The sequence below is a fragment of the Mustela erminea genome, chromosome 2 (genome assembly GCF_009829155.1).
Source record: "Mustela erminea isolate mMusErm1 chromosome 2, mMusErm1.Pri, whole genome shotgun sequence".
NCBI classification, from domain to species: domain Eukaryota; kingdom Metazoa; phylum Chordata; class Mammalia; order Carnivora; family Mustelidae; genus Mustela; species Mustela erminea.
Genome location: NC_045615.1, coordinates 59,155,019 through 59,173,135, shown reverse-complemented (window position 1 = coordinate 59,173,135; position 18,117 = coordinate 59,155,019). Strand labels below are relative to the sequence as shown.

At 37.4% G+C, this 18,117-nt stretch overlaps 1 protein-coding gene across 7 annotated transcripts in view; it reads left to right on the top strand.

The window, feature by feature from the left end:
- The window catches only part of PPP3CA (protein phosphatase 3 catalytic subunit alpha), a 320,387-nt gene that overhangs the window by 231,750 nt on the left and 70,520 nt on the right, over positions 1-18,117 (top strand). For all 7 annotated transcript variants that reach the window (XM_032333006.1, XM_032333012.1, XM_032333009.1 and 4 more), the window contains 3 exons: positions 4,944-5,068; positions 14,341-14,452; positions 16,278-16,423. In XM_032333006.1, the coding sequence (XP_032188897.1) occupies positions 4,944-5,068; positions 14,341-14,452; positions 16,278-16,423 (383 nt within the window). The remainder of the gene's footprint in view (positions 1-4,943; positions 5,069-14,340; positions 14,453-16,277; positions 16,424-18,117) is intronic.

Below are 18,117 nucleotides of genomic sequence, written 5' to 3'. Positions count from 1 at the left end.
TTTTATTTTGTTTGATCTGTTTGTCTGTCTTTAACAACTCACTCCTCTGTTCACAAACCTTCTAATTTGTTAAGCTTTCTTTAAACTCGAATGCTATGATGTTATGGAAGTTTTGCTTAGTGTCAGTAGGAAATTGACCTAATGATGTTTTTGATTTTTTTGTGTGTGTAAACAAGAAAACAGGACCAAATGTGTGAGTGTTAGCACTAATTCAAAACTATTTAAAGTAGTTTTACATGAAAGTATATGTTTTATAGTATATTTGTTAGTATGACTCCTATTCAGAATGATAGTTTTTGTCAAAGTCCTTTTTTTTTTTTTAAGATTTTTATTTATTTGTTAGAGAGAGAGAGAGAGAGATGCAGAGCGCAAGCACAGGCAGACAGAGTGGCAGGCTAGAGGCAGAGGGAGAAGCAGGCTCCCTGCTGAGCAAGGAGCCCGACGTGGGACTCGATCCCAGGACGCTGGGATCATGACCCGAGCCGAAGGCAGCCGCTTAACCAACTGAGCCACCCAGGCGTCCCTGTCAAAGTCCTTTTGAGACTATCAGCTGTATAGCGGTTACACTGGGCCCTCATCCTTCTATATTCAGTACTGTCTACTGTTTACATTTTTTAATGTCGTAATGTAATTGCCAATGTGATCTTGGAAACAATGGAATTCTTTGAAAAAATAATTAAATTATAATATGGCCATAGTTATTTGCTGATTCACTAAATTAATTATGATGTGCATACCTAATTGTATGATTAATATGCATGTGGTTCTTGTACTGAACACTTATCCCTTCTAAATAGAGTTACCAGCGTGTCTCTAGTCGGCAGATGCAAGGCAGGGGCTTGGTCATGATTGTGATTATCTTTCCAGCTTGTCCTTCCTCTGCCTGAGATTATTTTCTCAAGAGCCTGTTTATCCTCCATATGCTGGCCATTATCTTTTCTCCTTAGCAGTGTGCTAGTTTTAGGGACTCTTAGACTTGTGCTGTGACTGACTCATTGTCCAGTTTGTAGATTACAAGAACATACCCAGCTGACTACAAAGAGTCCCTTGTTACTGCCTCAGCTGTTTATTCCTCTTTCACTTTAGCACTACTTTGCTGTAAAATACAGTGAGCAAAGTCTTGAACTTGTTTAATGACTCCCTAACTGCTTCGCTGACCACTAATCTCCAAATAATTCCTCCTCTGTGGTGGGTGGTTTTACACATGTACATACACACATGCATAACACACACAGACACACATTTATATTTATGTTTGTGTGTACTTGAACCTCCCTCTGAGCCTGTGATTCTAAAGCTTAATAACAAGGTATCCAGTAATGATATTAGAAATAAAAGCTATTCCTTTCCTTAAGAAATAAAGACATATCCTTTCTGTATGTTTTTTTTTCAGCTTCCCACTTCAAAATTCCATACTCTCCTTCAGGAGATTTAGATCAGAAGTTGGTACCACTCATGTGTGAGAATCATTTCCAATAAAGTTTTATGTGTGGTAGACTGAGAATCATTGTGGGCAGGGAAGCAATATTAAAAGGCAGTTACTGAAAAGTAATTGTTCATTTAGGCATTACTTAGCGTATGATTGTTTTTGGCATAATTTGTATATCTCCTGATAGCAGAAGAGAAAAAAGTAATGAATATGGTAGCATGACAGGATGTTGGTCACTCTTGTACATTTTGTTGTACTGAGAATATTAGCATAACCACATTCAAACTCACTTAGTCACCCCACTTAGGGAAAGAACCAAGAAAATAATGACACCTTCTCACCAAATAGACTGAACTGCTTAGTATACCTGAGAGGTATAAAAACTAATGGAGTTCTTCCTTCTCCAGTATAAAAACAAAAGTAGGACCACAGCTCATAAGGAAAATAACCATCAGGTTGTGGCACATCAGGTTACTCATGAATATGGGTATCAATGGTCCAGAAAAAAAAAAAATCCTTGTGTTTTATTTCATTATCTTTGATATGTTCCTCTTATTAATGCCTTAACTCTCTACATTTCTGATGGAAATATGTACAATTCTCCTACTAACCTATTGAAGACACAATATATATTTTGGGGGAAATGTTTAGCCAAGTGTATGGATATTTTCATAGAAAGTGGGAATGCTTTTATTAACAGTATTGTGTTTCTTTTGTTTTGGAGCCTTTTCAATCTGACAGGCCTTTTGGTGCGGGCCCTTAGTTGAGTAATCCATCCACAATGTTCAGTTGGGGATGAGAAGCAAAATAATGAGAGCTAGGGAAATGTGGGAAACAGGTCTATGTTGATGAAGAAAGAGCTTGCCTTGAAGGTTTAATAGAATTGTCAAAGCCTTGTTGTTTGGAAGTGCTGTTAAAACCAAATGGTTTCGAAGATGAAAGGACCTAGTCTGGTTGAGAATTGGAGACTGAGCAAACAAAAAGACAGCTTGCCTCATTTGCTTGCATTGTATACTGCTCAGATAGGCCCAAGAGGATGGAAGGTGGGAGCCACAGCAACAGAGAGAGGGAAAGCTACCTGGCTCTACCGTTCACTTAGCATCACAGAGGTAACTTTCCCTCTGTATGGTGCCATGGTTCCCACCCACTATCCTCTTGGGTGTGGCAATCACTTTCATCCTGAAGTTTGGTATCAAAATAGTGAATGTCCCCAGCTATTTGGGATAAATAATTTATCTTAAAACTGAAGTGCACAAGGCATAAGCAATAGCTACATTCAAAAGCCCAAAGAAGTAGTTTTGTTCTATGTTATCAGATTTCTTAGCTTCATCTCTTTCTCCTAGATTTGATCAGACAATCCCTTCAATATTATCCTTTCACAAATAGGAACTCCTACTTTCATACCAACCTGGAATTAACTTAGAGAGAAGTTGCCTTTCAAACATGTGTCTCCCCCACATATAATCCCTATGAGGGGAGGGAACCACACAAGCTTGCCGGATGGGAACTGCACTGGGCCCACAAAGGCTCAAAACTGCAGGTCTGTTTAGCCTTACTGACTAGATGAGACCTATCTAAGAGCTGGTTATAAATCTGCATCTCTGGAGATTCTAGTTCAAAGTCCAGGGATCTAGCTTCCAATCCTCCCGCATGTGTTTCTGGTGTAGAACCAGGTAAGGGAACCACCATCGGATGCTTGGAGGTCCCACCTTCTAACCTAGTCTTGCTGCAGACTGTTTTTGAAAGTTGTGACTCAAAGGCTTAAATCAAGCATCTCAGACAAGTTGAAGGCTTTTGGCTTGCACCGGTGAAGCCCTACAGACTTGTCATCCAACTCTATCAATCCCAAGGGCATCTCAAAATCCCTGACTTCTTAGTTAATGAATTTCCAAATTAAGCACAGCGCAGGGCCAGTGGAAGAATCCTCAGGTAGCACATATTTCTCATGCACCCATTGGTTGGGAGGTGGTGTTCTTAGTACTGGGGATACAGCAACCAAGACTGACCAGTTATACAACCTCACAGAGGTTATATTTCCTTGGGAAAGATCAGGGAAGAAATAGCATGCAAATTAATAAGCTAGACAATTCCTGATAGCGTTAAGTACTGTGAAGAAAGCAAATTCATGGGATGAGGAATGATTTAGGAGAGAGGCAACTCCTTTAAAAAGAGTGCTCAAGAAAGAACCCTCTGACCTGTGACTGACTGGTGGGTGAAAAAGCATCAGCCTGTGGAAATCCAAGGAAGAAAGAAACTTGGATTATTTAAGACATGAAGACCCACATCTAGCGAACAAGAGGAGGAGAAGGGGAAGGAGATGGAGGTGGACTAAAATGGTTTTATCTTAAATTGATTGCAGCACAGAATGGGTTAAGATGACATGCTTTTAGCCTTCTATTTGTTGATATATTCATTCCACGAACCTCTTAGTGTTCAGGAAACAACCCATCATGTTCATCATTTAAACATAAAATTATTTTAAAATATTAAATACATATACATAGGTAAAACATATAAAATAGCAAAGATATTATAAACGATGGTTGGCAGCAAAAGCTTTGAATTACGCAAATCTAAATTTAAATCCTGGATCATCCGTAGAGAAGAGTGATCTTGCTTAGCCCCATAACCTGTCTTAGCTACACCATTTCCTCATCTGTATAATGGAGATTATATATATATACTTAAGGCTTTGGAAGTAGTAAAGGAAATGATAAGTACTGAATAAGGGGTTTCTAAAAAGAGAGGCTACGTCATTCTCTCAAGAATTTTGGTTTTAAAAGAGAAGGTGAGAAAGTTAGGAAATACTATTTCCCAGTGATTTTGGTACTTTACAAGCTTTGATTTTTTTTTAATTTAAAAAATGACGATTTAATTTTAAAATGATGATTTTTTTGTCATTTTAACATCTGATATTAAAGTACATCTTATAAAATGTTCTTTTATAATTTAAGTTAAATTGGAGGGGTTTTTTTTGGTGGTGCATAAACTAATGATGTGTTTTATAATTGATGGCATTTTAGGGTCAATGAAATACAGTTTTTATGATACATATTAACTTTCTTTTTCTCCAGGAGGTAATAAAATGTAGTACTTATTTATTCAGACCTCAGTTATATAGAGATAATTCCAAATTTCTGAACCTCTCTTTGCCTTATCTCTTCTCTACAAAGGGAAAATTCATCCCATGACCTTGTTGGTATTAAATCAGAAATGGTGCATAAATTTCTAAGGATGGGGTGTAGTGATGCGTTATTGAAAGCACAGCAATACTATTCATTATTATTATTATATTTACTTTCACAGTTAATCTGTGAATTGGTAGATTTGGATCCTAGAGCCAGGTCCGCCATTAATTAACATTGAAATCTCTGTCTCCCTTATCCTATTTTGCAAAAGAATGTTTCAGCTAAGATGAGCTATACCTTCCTTCTGCCTCTAAGATTTTGTAATTTTTTAATCTAATTGAGAATCATAATGTGACCATAAAATGAATTTTCTTTGTTTCTTTCAGTTTGTGGGGACATCCATGGACAATTCTTTGACTTGATGAAGCTTTTTGAAGTGGGGGGATCTCCTGCCAACACTCGCTACCTCTTCTTAGGGGACTATGTTGACAGAGGGTACTTCAGTATCGAAGTAAGTCTGTATCATTTCTTAGCTATTTGGGAATGAATCAACAATATCTTGGCAAACCACAAGTGGTAAATGTTATTGTCTTAAGGAAATTCCTAGCCTATAATAGTACACTCAGTTATTGGGATACTATGTATTCTATATTCCGTTGATTCCCATATGCTTTTTAATGCATAGAGATGCCAAGGAAATGGCTATTATTAAGACTTTGCCTTTTATACCTTTTCTATATTTGCAACTTCGCAAAAATTGCATCGTGTTAGATAATACTTTTTCCTATTAAGAGAACTAAACTAAGTTTATTAAATAAGCAGGAATGTGTTTGTATGATTATGCCTTATAATTGTGAGGCAATAACTTACCTTTGTAATTTGATAACCATGTGCATGTGTGTCTATGTCTGTGTCTGTGTTTTTGTGTGTGAGTATGTGTGAGTACACTCACAGCTGCTATATTTTGTCTTTTTTGGCATCTCTCATCTAACAAGGGTAATTTGTCAAACTCGTTAATTAAAACAAAACAGATAATTTTTCAGTAGCGGTCCTTCCTCAACCTCCCACCTGCACCTGCTTCAGGTAAGTAGAAATTGCATTCAAAATAAAGGCGAAGACCTCACTTTATTCACTTATTTGTTTTTCCTGGTGCATACCATGGTATCTCAAACATAGAAAGGGTTCGTTAGATATTTATTGAAAGAAATGATTTGATGGGATGCCTGGGTGGTTCAGTTGGTTGGGTGTCTGACTCTAGATTTCAGCTCGGGCCATGATCTCAGGGTTCTGGGATGAAGGCCTGCATCAGGCTCTGTATAGGGAGCTTGCTTGAGGATTCTCTTTCTCCCTCTGCCCACCCTCCACTTCCCACTTTTGCACACGCATGGGCTCTCTGTGTCTCTCTCTCTTTAATAAATAAATAAATCTTTAAAGAAAAAAAAAAAGAAATGATTTGAAATAAGAATGATTGTTAAAGGGGCACCTGGGTGGCTCACTGGGTTAAGCCGCTGCCTTCGGCTCAGGTCATGATCTCAGGGTCCTGGGATCGAGTTCCACATCAGGCTCCCTGCTCAGAAGGGAGCCTGCTTTCCTTCCTCTCTCTCTGCCTGCCTCTCTGCTTACTTGTGATCTCTCTCTGTCAAATGAATAAATAAAATCTTAAAAAAAAAAAGAATGATTGTTAAAGAAGCAGAGCTCATGCTATAGTACCTGACATTTTTATATGCGCTCTCAGGAGAAAAAAAAAAAAAAAAAGCACTTAAAAAGATAAAAAATATTCTTTTTTAAATTATTTATTTATTTTTAAAAATTCTTTTCAGTGTTCTAGAATTCATTATGTACTACATCCCGTGCTCCATGCAATACGTGCCCTCCATATATTCTTAATTAAGAGAGAAATCAACTTTATAAAAGTCTCACACCAACATCATATATTCATAATAATCACGTAAAAAGGGGACTAGGTTTTTAAATTTTCATAATATTTTATTTACTATAGGAATATTTGAGGTTGAAGAACATACCACTCTTAAACAGCTTTTGTTTTTAAAGCTAGCATACCAATTTTATATTTTTGGTTGTTCAATTTACCTTCAGTAATTGAGTCTATATAGAGAGAGAGAGAAGCTATAGTCATTGGCTATATATATTAAAATATATTTAATATTTTCACCAAATATTAAGCCTTTGTGTATTTGAGAACCATATACTTCTTATTTATTCATGATGATGAGGGAAGGATGGATGGTTTTGGTATATAAAAACAAAAGGAGAAAGTAAATTTTTGATATTTCTTCCATTTGGTAAACATGTACTGTATTAGTAAACACATGAAATGTATCTGCACTATGATCAGAACTATAGAGAATTTGAAGAGATGTGTAGCCTTGCTTTCTAGAAAACTAAATCTATGTTGGAAAATATGACTATAAAAAGTTATATAGAATCAAAAGCCTAGACTAGGTGGTCATCCAGAATTCAATGATTTGAATTATTAAAACCTTGTGATAAAAGAAGTATGGAAAATGATTGCCATTGCAATATAGCAAAGCGGAACAATTCTGAGAGCAAACATGATTGTGGAAGACTAAATCAAAGGAGGGAGACTAGCTAGGAAGGAAATTGAAATAAGAAAAGTACAGGGGAAAACATTAGTAAACTCCACAGATGTCATTCATGTGCTAACTCGACCAACTTAGTAGGGAAGGGCGATTGAATACAAATTTTCTAATACCTTTATATCACATTAGGACTGGTATCTGCCAAGAGAAAATAACGACCTGAGAAATGGTGGTTGGAACAAGATAAAGGTTTATTTCTCTCTCCAGTAGAAGCTCACAGATGGGACTGCCCACGTGGTATGTCCCAGCATGGTGCCAGGGCCCAGGTTCTTTCTGCCTTCTTGCTCTGATAGGCATGGGATGCACGGGCTCATTCCAAAGACTGCCTTGTGACCCAAGACAGCTACACCAGCTTCAGCCATCATGTCCCATGTTGCATTCAGCTAGAAGGAAAAGGAAAAAGAGAAGGACATGTCTTCTCATTTATGCATATTTCTTAGAAGTGGTACCATTACTTTGGCTTGCATCCCATAGACCAGAACTTGTTGCTATGGCCAGAGGTGATTTTCAATATGTAGCCAGGTTTGTAAAAGACTGCAATAAGTAGAAAACAGAAATGGGCGTAAAATGTTTCTACTACTTCTCTTAAGTTACAACTGTGTGGAATCTGCGTAAATACCTTCAAAAATTATTTGAGCGACTCTTAAATACATCTTATTCATTTAACATGCAAAGTACTCCTGTGTAAGGTTCTGAGAGTGAACGAAATAGATATTCTACTTTCCTTGAAGCTCACCTTCTTAGGGAAAGCCGAAGATTATCCTGTTGGGAGTGATTATCTTTATTGGCCAAACGATGGAGTGCTATGTTAGAAAAATTTTTTAATAGCATATTTGCAATTTTGAACTACTTAATTGCCATCTTCTCAATCTAATCAAAGAAATAACACCGTTCCCTATTAATTTACTAGTAAAGAGGAACCACTAAATCATGTGTTCCTTGAGGAACAGTTGACACATTTGGACTCCGTCTTTGTCTCGCCAGCTCCTTCTTTGGATAATATTATTTCTTAATCTGGTTCATGTTTATTTACCTTTGAAATTTTACTCTGAGAGTTGAGGCTTCTGAAGCTCTGGCCTCAAATTACTTGAAGTTTCCTAAACTCTCCCTAATTAGGAGCTTTTTAGAGCTCTGTTTCCTTAAATTAAAGAACTTGAGAAGCAATAATCACTAACTTACTCTTCAGCAGATTTCTTTTGAGTCTACAATTTATTTAGATACTTGAACTATAGAATTTGCAATTTTTTAAAAAGATTTTATTTATTTGTTTATTTGACAGGAGAGATCACAAGCAGGCAGGAGATGCAGGCAGAGAGTTGGGGGAGGGGAAGCAGGCTCCCTGCTGAGCAGGGAGCCCCATGCAGGGCTAGATCCCAGGACCCTGAGATCATGACCCGAGCCGAAGGCAGAAGCTTTAACCCACTGAGCCACCCAGGCACCCCAAAATTTGCAATTTTGTGTGTCATGGGCACCTTTTGGAATTCAAAAGATCAGAGATTGAACCCCGATGCTGGTGACATAGCAAATGTATCAGGACATTTGGAAGTTCTGAGATGCATATACCAGAGTTCCCATCTTCACAAACAGCTCTTTAATTAAACTCTAAGTGTCTGGGAGTACAGCTCCAGGGACTTGCCACATGCATACAGAAATAACAAAAATGTGAAATCCTCCTCTATGAAAAGGATCCATTTTGATTAGACTGTGACCTTTGAGGGGCTTTGGGATGGCTCAGTGATATCATCATGTTTAAAATAGAACAGATGTTTCTATAAAATATATTTACTGAGAATACTTTGGGGCTCTTAATGGTGGATTAAGGAAGCTTACATTGTTTGCATGCCGAAATGCTCTTGTTGGGCTGGGATACATGAGCTCCTTTATTCCTCACAGTTCTGCAAGGAACGTGCAAATGTCTTCGTTCCGTGCGGGTGAAAACCAGAGCTCAGAGAGAGTTGCATGCATAGTAAATGACAGCGCGGGCTTGGAAGTCTGTGCTTTTCCCACTCCACCCCACGCCTTGGCCACATTCACGAGGCGAGCCACCAAAAATGCACACATCAGTGTTGCAGAAACTGATCCATACTTTTATATCCACTCACGCACATGCAAACAGGCACACGTGGCCCTCTCCTGCACCTCTTCAATCTGAAGGTCCAGCATGGAATACAGCATATTCTGTTTGAGTAAGACACTCTCAGCTTACGAGAGTTCCTAAAATCAGAGCTCCCTTTTCCGGCGTGGACCATCCTAAAAGCTTTCAAAAGGTTCTTGATTCCTCAATAATTTAGCGCTGCCCTGCAGGTATTCTTTGGCTCTCCTCTGGGCAAAGAGGAGCCACTTATGTTTAATTTTACCAAATCAGCTTTGACGAGTAGGTTCATACAATCTCTGCCGGGTAGTGTTTCCAAGCAGTAGGTAATGTGCTGTGGGCAGGACACGGAGTTCGTTTCTACACCCCTCCCCAACCCTTCCCACCACCTTCTCTCTCTGCCAAGATTAGAAATCACTCCCCACAACGTTAGACCAGCTAAAACAAGCAGGCTTTTCAGTAGTGATGGAAGAGGTAATTTTATTTGGAGTAATAATTTGTCTCACACCAAATACCATCCTCTTTCTGATGATGGCATTATGCTACCTAATCTCTTTGATCAAGCATACGTGTCTGTAGAGGTCCGCGTCTGAGTGAGCTCCTCTGAGAATGCAGAGAAAAACAGAACTGCAGACGAGGCACGCCTCGCCGTTTCCTTCTGTTTGCTTGCTCGCATGCTTTTCTTAGCCAATCTGTGCGGCTCCACGCCGCAGGGCTGTGAGCTTAGCAGCGAGCCCCCACTCCTGTGCTACTTACATAAAGGTCTCAGCCCAAGCCTCAAACTCAGTTAAGCAGGAAGAGTTGTTGTGTTTATTCGCTGTGTACTCAGAGACGAAATGAACCACGGCAAGTCAGGCAGCATCCCGTGCTTCTGCATGAGAATAACAAGCAGACAGTGCAGCAAGCCGTGTTAGGTGACAGAGTGATGCCACAGACGCGAGGAGGGAATTGTCTGCTGTCTCCCTGATGCCGACGGTCTCTGTTAGTGCAGGACTAGAGGCTCTGCTGCCTGTCGGCATGCTTGTCAGACCAGGCAGGGAATGTCTGAGAGGAGCCGCATTTGACATTTCGGGAGTTTGGATCTTTTCCCAGCCAGTGTACATCCCTCACTTAATTGTCCCATGACTGAGAGGCGTCCCTTTTGATTGGAACATATCACAGCATGGAGAATTATTTTGGAAGGCTGCTTGATGTATATCTGAAGCTGTCTATTTGCTTTTTAACTTCCTCTTTTGCCTCTTTCTTTACTCCCCTATACAAGTTTCCAAGAATACTCATAATCAAAAGGCATAAATTACAAAAATAAATCATTGCACGACTCTTACCAGTGAATCAATTAAACTAATGAAGAAGATGGTATCCTTGGCAAAACTATATCCTTAGTGCTGCTTCATTGGGGAAGATTGATAGATTAAATAGGAGAAAACCATGTCTGTGACAGAAATTAATAAAAATATAGAGGGTGCTCAGTTGTTCATACTTTAAAACTAATTGTAAGTCGTAACTGTTAAATTATTTCGAGTAGCCCTGGAAAGACCGTCAAGGTCTGGTTGAAAGTCATTAGCACAAGGAATTTACATCTAGCCGTGCAAAAAGGCCAACGTAACTCGCCTCTCTGTTTCCACCTTAACCAATTAATTCAGTGAACATTTTGTTCACATTAGCCATCTCCTACCACATAGAAGAAAATAACCAATTATTTTAACTAATTTGTGTTTCCGTGCATAGTGATTGTGATACTTTTTTTTAGAAGAAACTTTCCTTTTTTTAAAAATAAAGTCCAATTATGATTTCGCTTCAGATCGACAGGTCCCCAGAATATTAGAACTTTAGATGGCAGAACAGTTGCCCGCAAGACAGTGTTGTACTTGGCGGCTCTTGCCCACCAGATGTTGAGGGTGAAGGTTGGCCGGGCTCCACTCTCCAATCCACTCTTGCCCTTTCATTTACCATGCCACTTCTTCCATATTGGCTGCATTTGTGGTTTTAGTCAGCGCTTGGGAAGATATTTTGTTCTTGCCACAGGGGAGAAGGAAATAAAATGTGAAAACAGGATTCTTATTTTGAGGGTATGCTGAGCCAAGAATTTGGAAAGTAAGTTATGTTTTCTTTCTCCCTTTCTTTTTCCTTCTCCTCTTCTTTTCTCTTTTCTTGCTTTCCTTCAGGCCTTCCCTACCTCCGGTGTTCCTGTCTTCCTTCTCATTTACAGGAAAAAGGAACTAATATTTCTTAAACTCCCATATACTAGGTGCTTTATATCCGTTCAATAACAAGGATATTAAATGTGCCGTGAATCATTAAAAAGGTAAATAAGTATGAAAAGCATATCATAAAATATTTCTGTATCACTCCTTGAGATTTCAGTTAGGAAAAAGCTACAGAAATTAAAACTAAAGGCAATAAAGCCATGTGCTAATGTCAAAACCGGATCTTTAACAGACGGCAAGGAGAAAATATGGGTCCTAAAAAGCGACTCCTGTAGCACTTAACAGGGGTTAGAAAATCGTGTTTTAGATTTTAGTTGGAGAGATAATAGCTTTGCTTAAGATTCTTGCAGACAAAGCCAATGCGAAGAGTTCAGAATTGTGGTTGGAATTTTAGAAATGTAATAAACATTTCCAAAAGGATATTGATTGGGAAGGGCCACAAGGGAGCCTTCTGGGTGCTGAAATGTGAGTGGATTTGGTTAGTCATTTCATGAGAATATACACATATACAGACTCATTGACTGGCATATTGAAAATATGTGCACTTCTTCCTATATAAATTAGACTTTAATAAAAACAACAGCAAGAAAAACTTTTTTAAAAGCAGCTACAGTATGGCCAAAACATATACTCTTTCTCAATATAAAAATGGAATATATTAGATGTAGCAATTTTAGTAAATACATATAATTTTTTAAGAGATTTTATTTATTTATTTGATAGAGATCACAAGTAGAGAGGCAGGCAGAGAGAGAGGAGGAAGCAGGCTCCCTGCTGAGCAGAGAGCCCATGCTGGGCTTCATCCCAGGACCTTGAAACCATGACCTGAGCCAAAGGCCAAGGCTTTAACCCACTAAGCCACCCAGGTGCCCCATAAATATAATTTTTAAAAGACTTTACATTCTCATCTTATTCCAAACTAGACATCTGAAGTTAACAACCAATATGGAAGTGTGTGTGTGTGTGTGTGTGTGTGTGTGTGTGTGTGTGTATTTCTTTAGTATTAAGGTACAACTTTGTAAAGTTTAAATTGGGAATAGTTTTCTCATTGACTGTAATAATCATTTACAAATATCTTCTCTGAAGTGCGAGACGAGTTTGAGTCACACTCCTTTTGTGAAAGCATGTCAGTGTACCCTGAAAACCAGATGTGTAACAGTCAGAGACTCATCAAGCCACCATACTACCCACTGGGATAACAGGGAATGTGCACCATGGACGACGGATCATAATACCTTAAGGATCATTTGGGTAGACCATTTGGTCAACTGTTCAGAAATAGTAATATTATTTGTCATGGGAACTTTAGCTAATAAGTATAACCAGAAAATGATAATTAGAAAATTAATTGAAGTAACAAATATGTGTGTGTGTGTGTATACAAAATTTGATGTCAACCCATTATTTGTTTACTCCAATTATAATTACATAGTTGGAAACAATATCTTACTTAAAAAATAAGTAATACATACTTGCCTTGATAATTAGTGTTTTTCCCCAGGACGTGGGCTGTATATTCAAACATAATTATTTCCACTCATTTAATAAATTGGTATATAAGCTGACAGAGGTGATTAGTCTTCACAGGTATCACAACAAATGAATCACTAGTAGCTTTTCTTGGTGGACATTATGCAGCATATTTACTCTATGTTGGAAAGCTCTTTATAAAAATGTAAATGTTTTAAATGATTTTTGGTTTCAGATTTTAGTAACCAGAATCAGGCTTGTCTCAATATTTTTGTGGTCCTCTTATCTTCTTATCCTCACTTTTAGAAGATAAACTTAATGAGGAAAAAAGAGCATACTTGTTTTCAAAGAGTGGTTTTCTCTTTCCTGTGGGTTCTTGATGAATGCCAGTGAAGGATAATGAAATTGATGGTAGTATTCCAGTATCTTGCTTATCTTAATTCACACTCCAGGATGACTGTGTCAGAGGAGGCTTATTCCAAACCTGGTGAATTCAAAGGGGACCTTCATTTTTACACAAACTGTAATACCCAAGTAATTAATTTGAGAGTTTTAAGGTATATGAAATTCTTCCTGTAGTTACTTGCAGAATGTGTAGTGAGATCTCTGGCCTTCAGTTTAATTATATTTGGATGTAAACCAAGCCAAACAGTGGGTGTAGAGTTTACTTAAAAAATAAAATCTTAAAAAAAAAAAAAAAAGAAAGAAAAAAGAAAAGAAAAGAAATCAGTCAGCCTGAGGCTAGTGGCATTGTTTACTTCCAAATTTTGTCTTGCCTTTCCTTCCCAATTTTCCTGTTTCTTTCTTTCTTTCTTTCTTTCTTTTTTTTTTTTTAACAATTATTTATTTATTTGACAGAGAGAAAGATCACAAGTAGGCAGAGAGGCAGGCAGAGAGAGAGGAGGAAGCAGCCTCCCTGCTAAGCAGAGAACCCGATGTGGGCCTTAATCCCAGGACCCTGAGACCATGACCTGAGCTGAAGGCAGAGGCTTAACCCACTGAGCCACCCAGGCGCCCTCTCCTGTTTGTTATCTTTTTTTTAATTTGTTTTATAAAGAGAGGTGTCTTTATTCATTAATTGCTAATCACGTTTCTTCTCATGCTTGTACACCAGTATATTCTGAGTATATCTTTATTCAGACTTCTTCCAACAGACCCTGTACAGTCCATTGTTTTCTTGTGGTGCATAGAAAATCAGTTTATGCATATAAACCTTGGCTTTGTACTAATATTTTCTGTTTAATTTTTAATATTCCTCCTTAATAAGGTCTAGCCTTTTGGAAACTTTTGGTCATAGGCACACATTAGTTCATGTCTTCCTCATGTGTGGGCAATGGGACCCTTAAATATAATGGGAAAATGTTTATTTTTATGTTATTCTTATTTTTTTCAGTGTGTGCTGTATTTGTGGGCCTTGAAAATTCTTTACCCCAAAACACTGTTTTTACTTCGTGGAAATCATGAATGTAGACATCTAACAGAGTATTTCACATTTAAACAAGAATGTAAGTATACTTCGAGCTTCTTCCTTTAATGCCGTATGTGCTAGTCATTTTAATTCATACCAAGAACACATGATGATATCCATTGCCTAAAACTCAAAAACTTAAAAAATGATACCATTTTGTTCTGTCATTCCATATTTCTTTCTAAGTATGGACAATGAAGAGAATTCAGAATTTCTTTTTAAATTATAAATTTTCTATATAGTGATCTGAAAGTTCAAATTAATTTTTGATGTAATTTGTCCTAAGCACCAATGATTAACTTAGTTTCTAAAAATAGCCAGAATACTACTATTCAGGGGAATAATTTTACCCTTTCATTTCAAATCACTCAAGAAAAGCAGATGGAGGGCAAATTCAACTGTACCTCTTTTGGACTCAATAGATTTACTAGCCTCTAGCGGTTTACAAAATTAGAGATGACGTCTTCCTTCAGACATAAATACTAGAAGTGAGGAGTACTTCATGTAAATTCATTTTCCTCCTCTCTTAATTTTCCCTGTTGTTGAGTGAAACAAATTTCTCTCTGTCATTTAGCCCTCTATTCAGTGGAGTACAGAGACTTTTCTCAGAATATTAGCTATAAGTCAGTAAGGGGAAAGCAACGTGCAGTGATACGGAAACAACTTTAGAAAATTTCTTGCCATCTCCTTTTCTATAAGATCACTTAGGAAAATTAGCCAGCTTTACGTGCTCTGTTGGTCTCCTAGTTGTTTGTATATATAATTTTTGAGATGCAACTGCAGATCAATAGCAAGGATATATACGAAAGTTCTTGTCTCTGCCATATGGAAAGTTACTAAAAACTGTAAAATAGGGATGAACAACAAGAATGTAAAACAGCACATCTAAGGATTAATGATGCAGGTATAACCCGCCTTTTGAAATTATGTCTTATGTCGCTTTGCTTTTATGAAAACCTACATTAGTACCTGTTATTGCTAACCAAAAGAAATCCAAAGAGAATTTTGCTGTTAGGAAGAAAGGTGTAAAACAAAAATATTGAGTGGTCAGTGTTACACGTGCAGTGAGCGCTTCTGGAGACAGCGCTCGGGCCTGAGCAATGAGTCGGTCACCATGCCCCTTCCCTGGGAACCTTTCTGTGCACCTCACCATCTAGCCACCAGGGCTTTGAACTGGGTCCGTGAGCATCTGTGTTCTATCTCCATTTATTTTGTGCATCCATTACAAGTAGAATAAATGAAACAAGATGGGATTGGGAGGGAGACAAACCATAAGTGACTCTTAATCTCACAAAACAAACTGAGGGTTGCTGGGGGGAGGGAGTTGGGAGAAGGGGGGTGGAGTTATGGACATTGGGGAGGGTATGTGCTATGATGAGTGCTGTGAGGTGTTGTAAACCTGGCGATTCACAGACCTGTACCCCTGGGGCTAATAATACATTATATGTTTATAAAAAATAATTTAAAATAAAATAAAATAAAAATAAAATGCAAAAAAAACAAAAACAAAAACAAAAAAACAAGTAGTGTCTTAGGATATCAGAAAAGCCTAAGAGGTTATTTTTTTGGATCTGAGAATGCCCCCCCAGTTTTTCCGTATCAGTGAGTGATAATTGCTTCGGCTTACAGATGGCTTCGTAGGAACACTGCACTTCCAGATAGTGGCTGAAACCTGTACTCTACCTCTTCGAAGCGTGCATCTTATTTGATCATGCTTTGCAACTTGGCAATGTGTAGTTCTATGCTAGTGGTTTGATGCTGGGAAGGAAATGTTAAAAAAAACCCAAAACTGTTTCATGGAAATTATCCTAGCTATGAAATCACGAGTCAATTATTTATTTTTTTGAATCATGTTTTAAAAGGTAAAATAAAGTATTCAGAACGCGTCTATGATGCCTGTATGGATGCCTTTGACTGCCTGCCCCTGGCTGCCCTGATGAACCAGCAGTTCCTGTGTGTCCACGGTGGTTTGTCTCCCGAGATTAACACCTTAGATGATATCAGAAAAGTAAGTTCTGTTGTTTTGAAGCCTCGTCATTCTGGGCACTTCATTAATAAACTGAAAACAGGAATGTCCCTGTCTTTTTCAAGAACATTATCCTTTTGAATTGAAGTAATTTAAAGTTGTCACGCACCTCTTCTTTGTATTCATTTTTCTTCAGGAAGAAAAATATATTTATACTTGAAAGGGTTTTTATCTCGAAAACCTCAGGGTTCCTTTTACCATGTGATATGTGTCACTGAAATGTATAATGTTTGATTGCTAAAAAATAGATGCCTTTTTAACCCCTTTGGCTGGTGTTAAGCAACCCATTGTATATTCATAGTCTATTAGAGCCAGAAAATGTTGCTTCACTCTTGGGAAAATATCACAAGTCGACCTTTAGAATATGTCCATATTATCATTTTTTAAAAATTATTATTTTCACACTTAACACTTTAAAACAACAGTCTGACCAAAGCAGTTGTGATGTCCTGTAGACTGTAATGAGTGGTTAAGTGAAAGCTGATTTTTTTTGAGGTATTTTTTACTTAATTTAACATTGGCTATTAACAGTTGTGTTAGCCAGCAAAAAGATGAGTTAGCTTGAGTATGGAATTATCTTTTTCTTGAAAATATGTGATAATATAAGATAGTTTTATATAGTAGAAGAGAAAGTCTTTTATATATTATTATTATTATTGGTGTGCTCAATATTCTTTGAAAAGTTCCCTGACTTTTAAAGGAAAAACTATATTTAAGGAAATGAAACATTCAAATTCTATCTTCATACTCTCAATAAGGTCCAAGTTTTCAAGTGTAAAAATAATACAGTATTTAGTTTCCCATCAGAAAGGAAATGCATGATTTTTATTTTTAAAATCAAACAGAAGTACATTAAATAAACCTTTGCTTCCTGCTCTGTGTCTTTTTTTATAAGACACCACTATCCATCTGCTTCTAGAATTCTGTAGCACACAGAGCATGGGTATTTTCTCTCTGTTGAGTACGAGAAAGACATGACACTGAACTACAGTCATGGAGCTGAAGGAGAGAGTGGTTCACTTTCTGTATGAGTTCTATAATCAGATGGACTTTCATTATATTATCTAAACTCATATCATAAATTAAGTAAATTTTAAAACTATCACCCGCTATGCCCAGTATTTGCTTTTTGACATGTTTCAGCTATTCCGTTCAATTTTCACATATGTCATGAAACTCTTCTCTTAGCCATAAAATGATTTTTAGCTTTGCCTTTTGCTCTGTGTCAGAGTTTCTGCCACCCTTACTTTATTTAATTAATTTTGTAGTTGTTTTTTCTTCCTGTTGGTGGTATTAATTTTAGAATGCACTTTGTAACATTTTGAGAGTTAAGTTCTATATTCCGGTTGCTGTACCAGACGTGTAGCTGGGAATTCCAAGTAATCAGAAAGACTCCTCTCCTTTGCTGTTCTATCCCTAACAAGAAGCTCTTCTTTCTTAGGAAGAAATTCTGTATTTTTATGGACAAGCATTATTTTTCTTGGATGAATTATTCCAAAAGCATAAATCATTTAAGTCTCTTAAACAAGTCTAAGTTTGCAATGAATATTTTATGGGTAACATAATGGTTGAAATATAGAGGGTCTTTGCTTATTGAAGTTTTTCATTGAGTGTTGAAAATGTGAGATATTGCCTCATTCTTTTTAGATATTAGTAAAAAATGGTGTGTAGCAAAA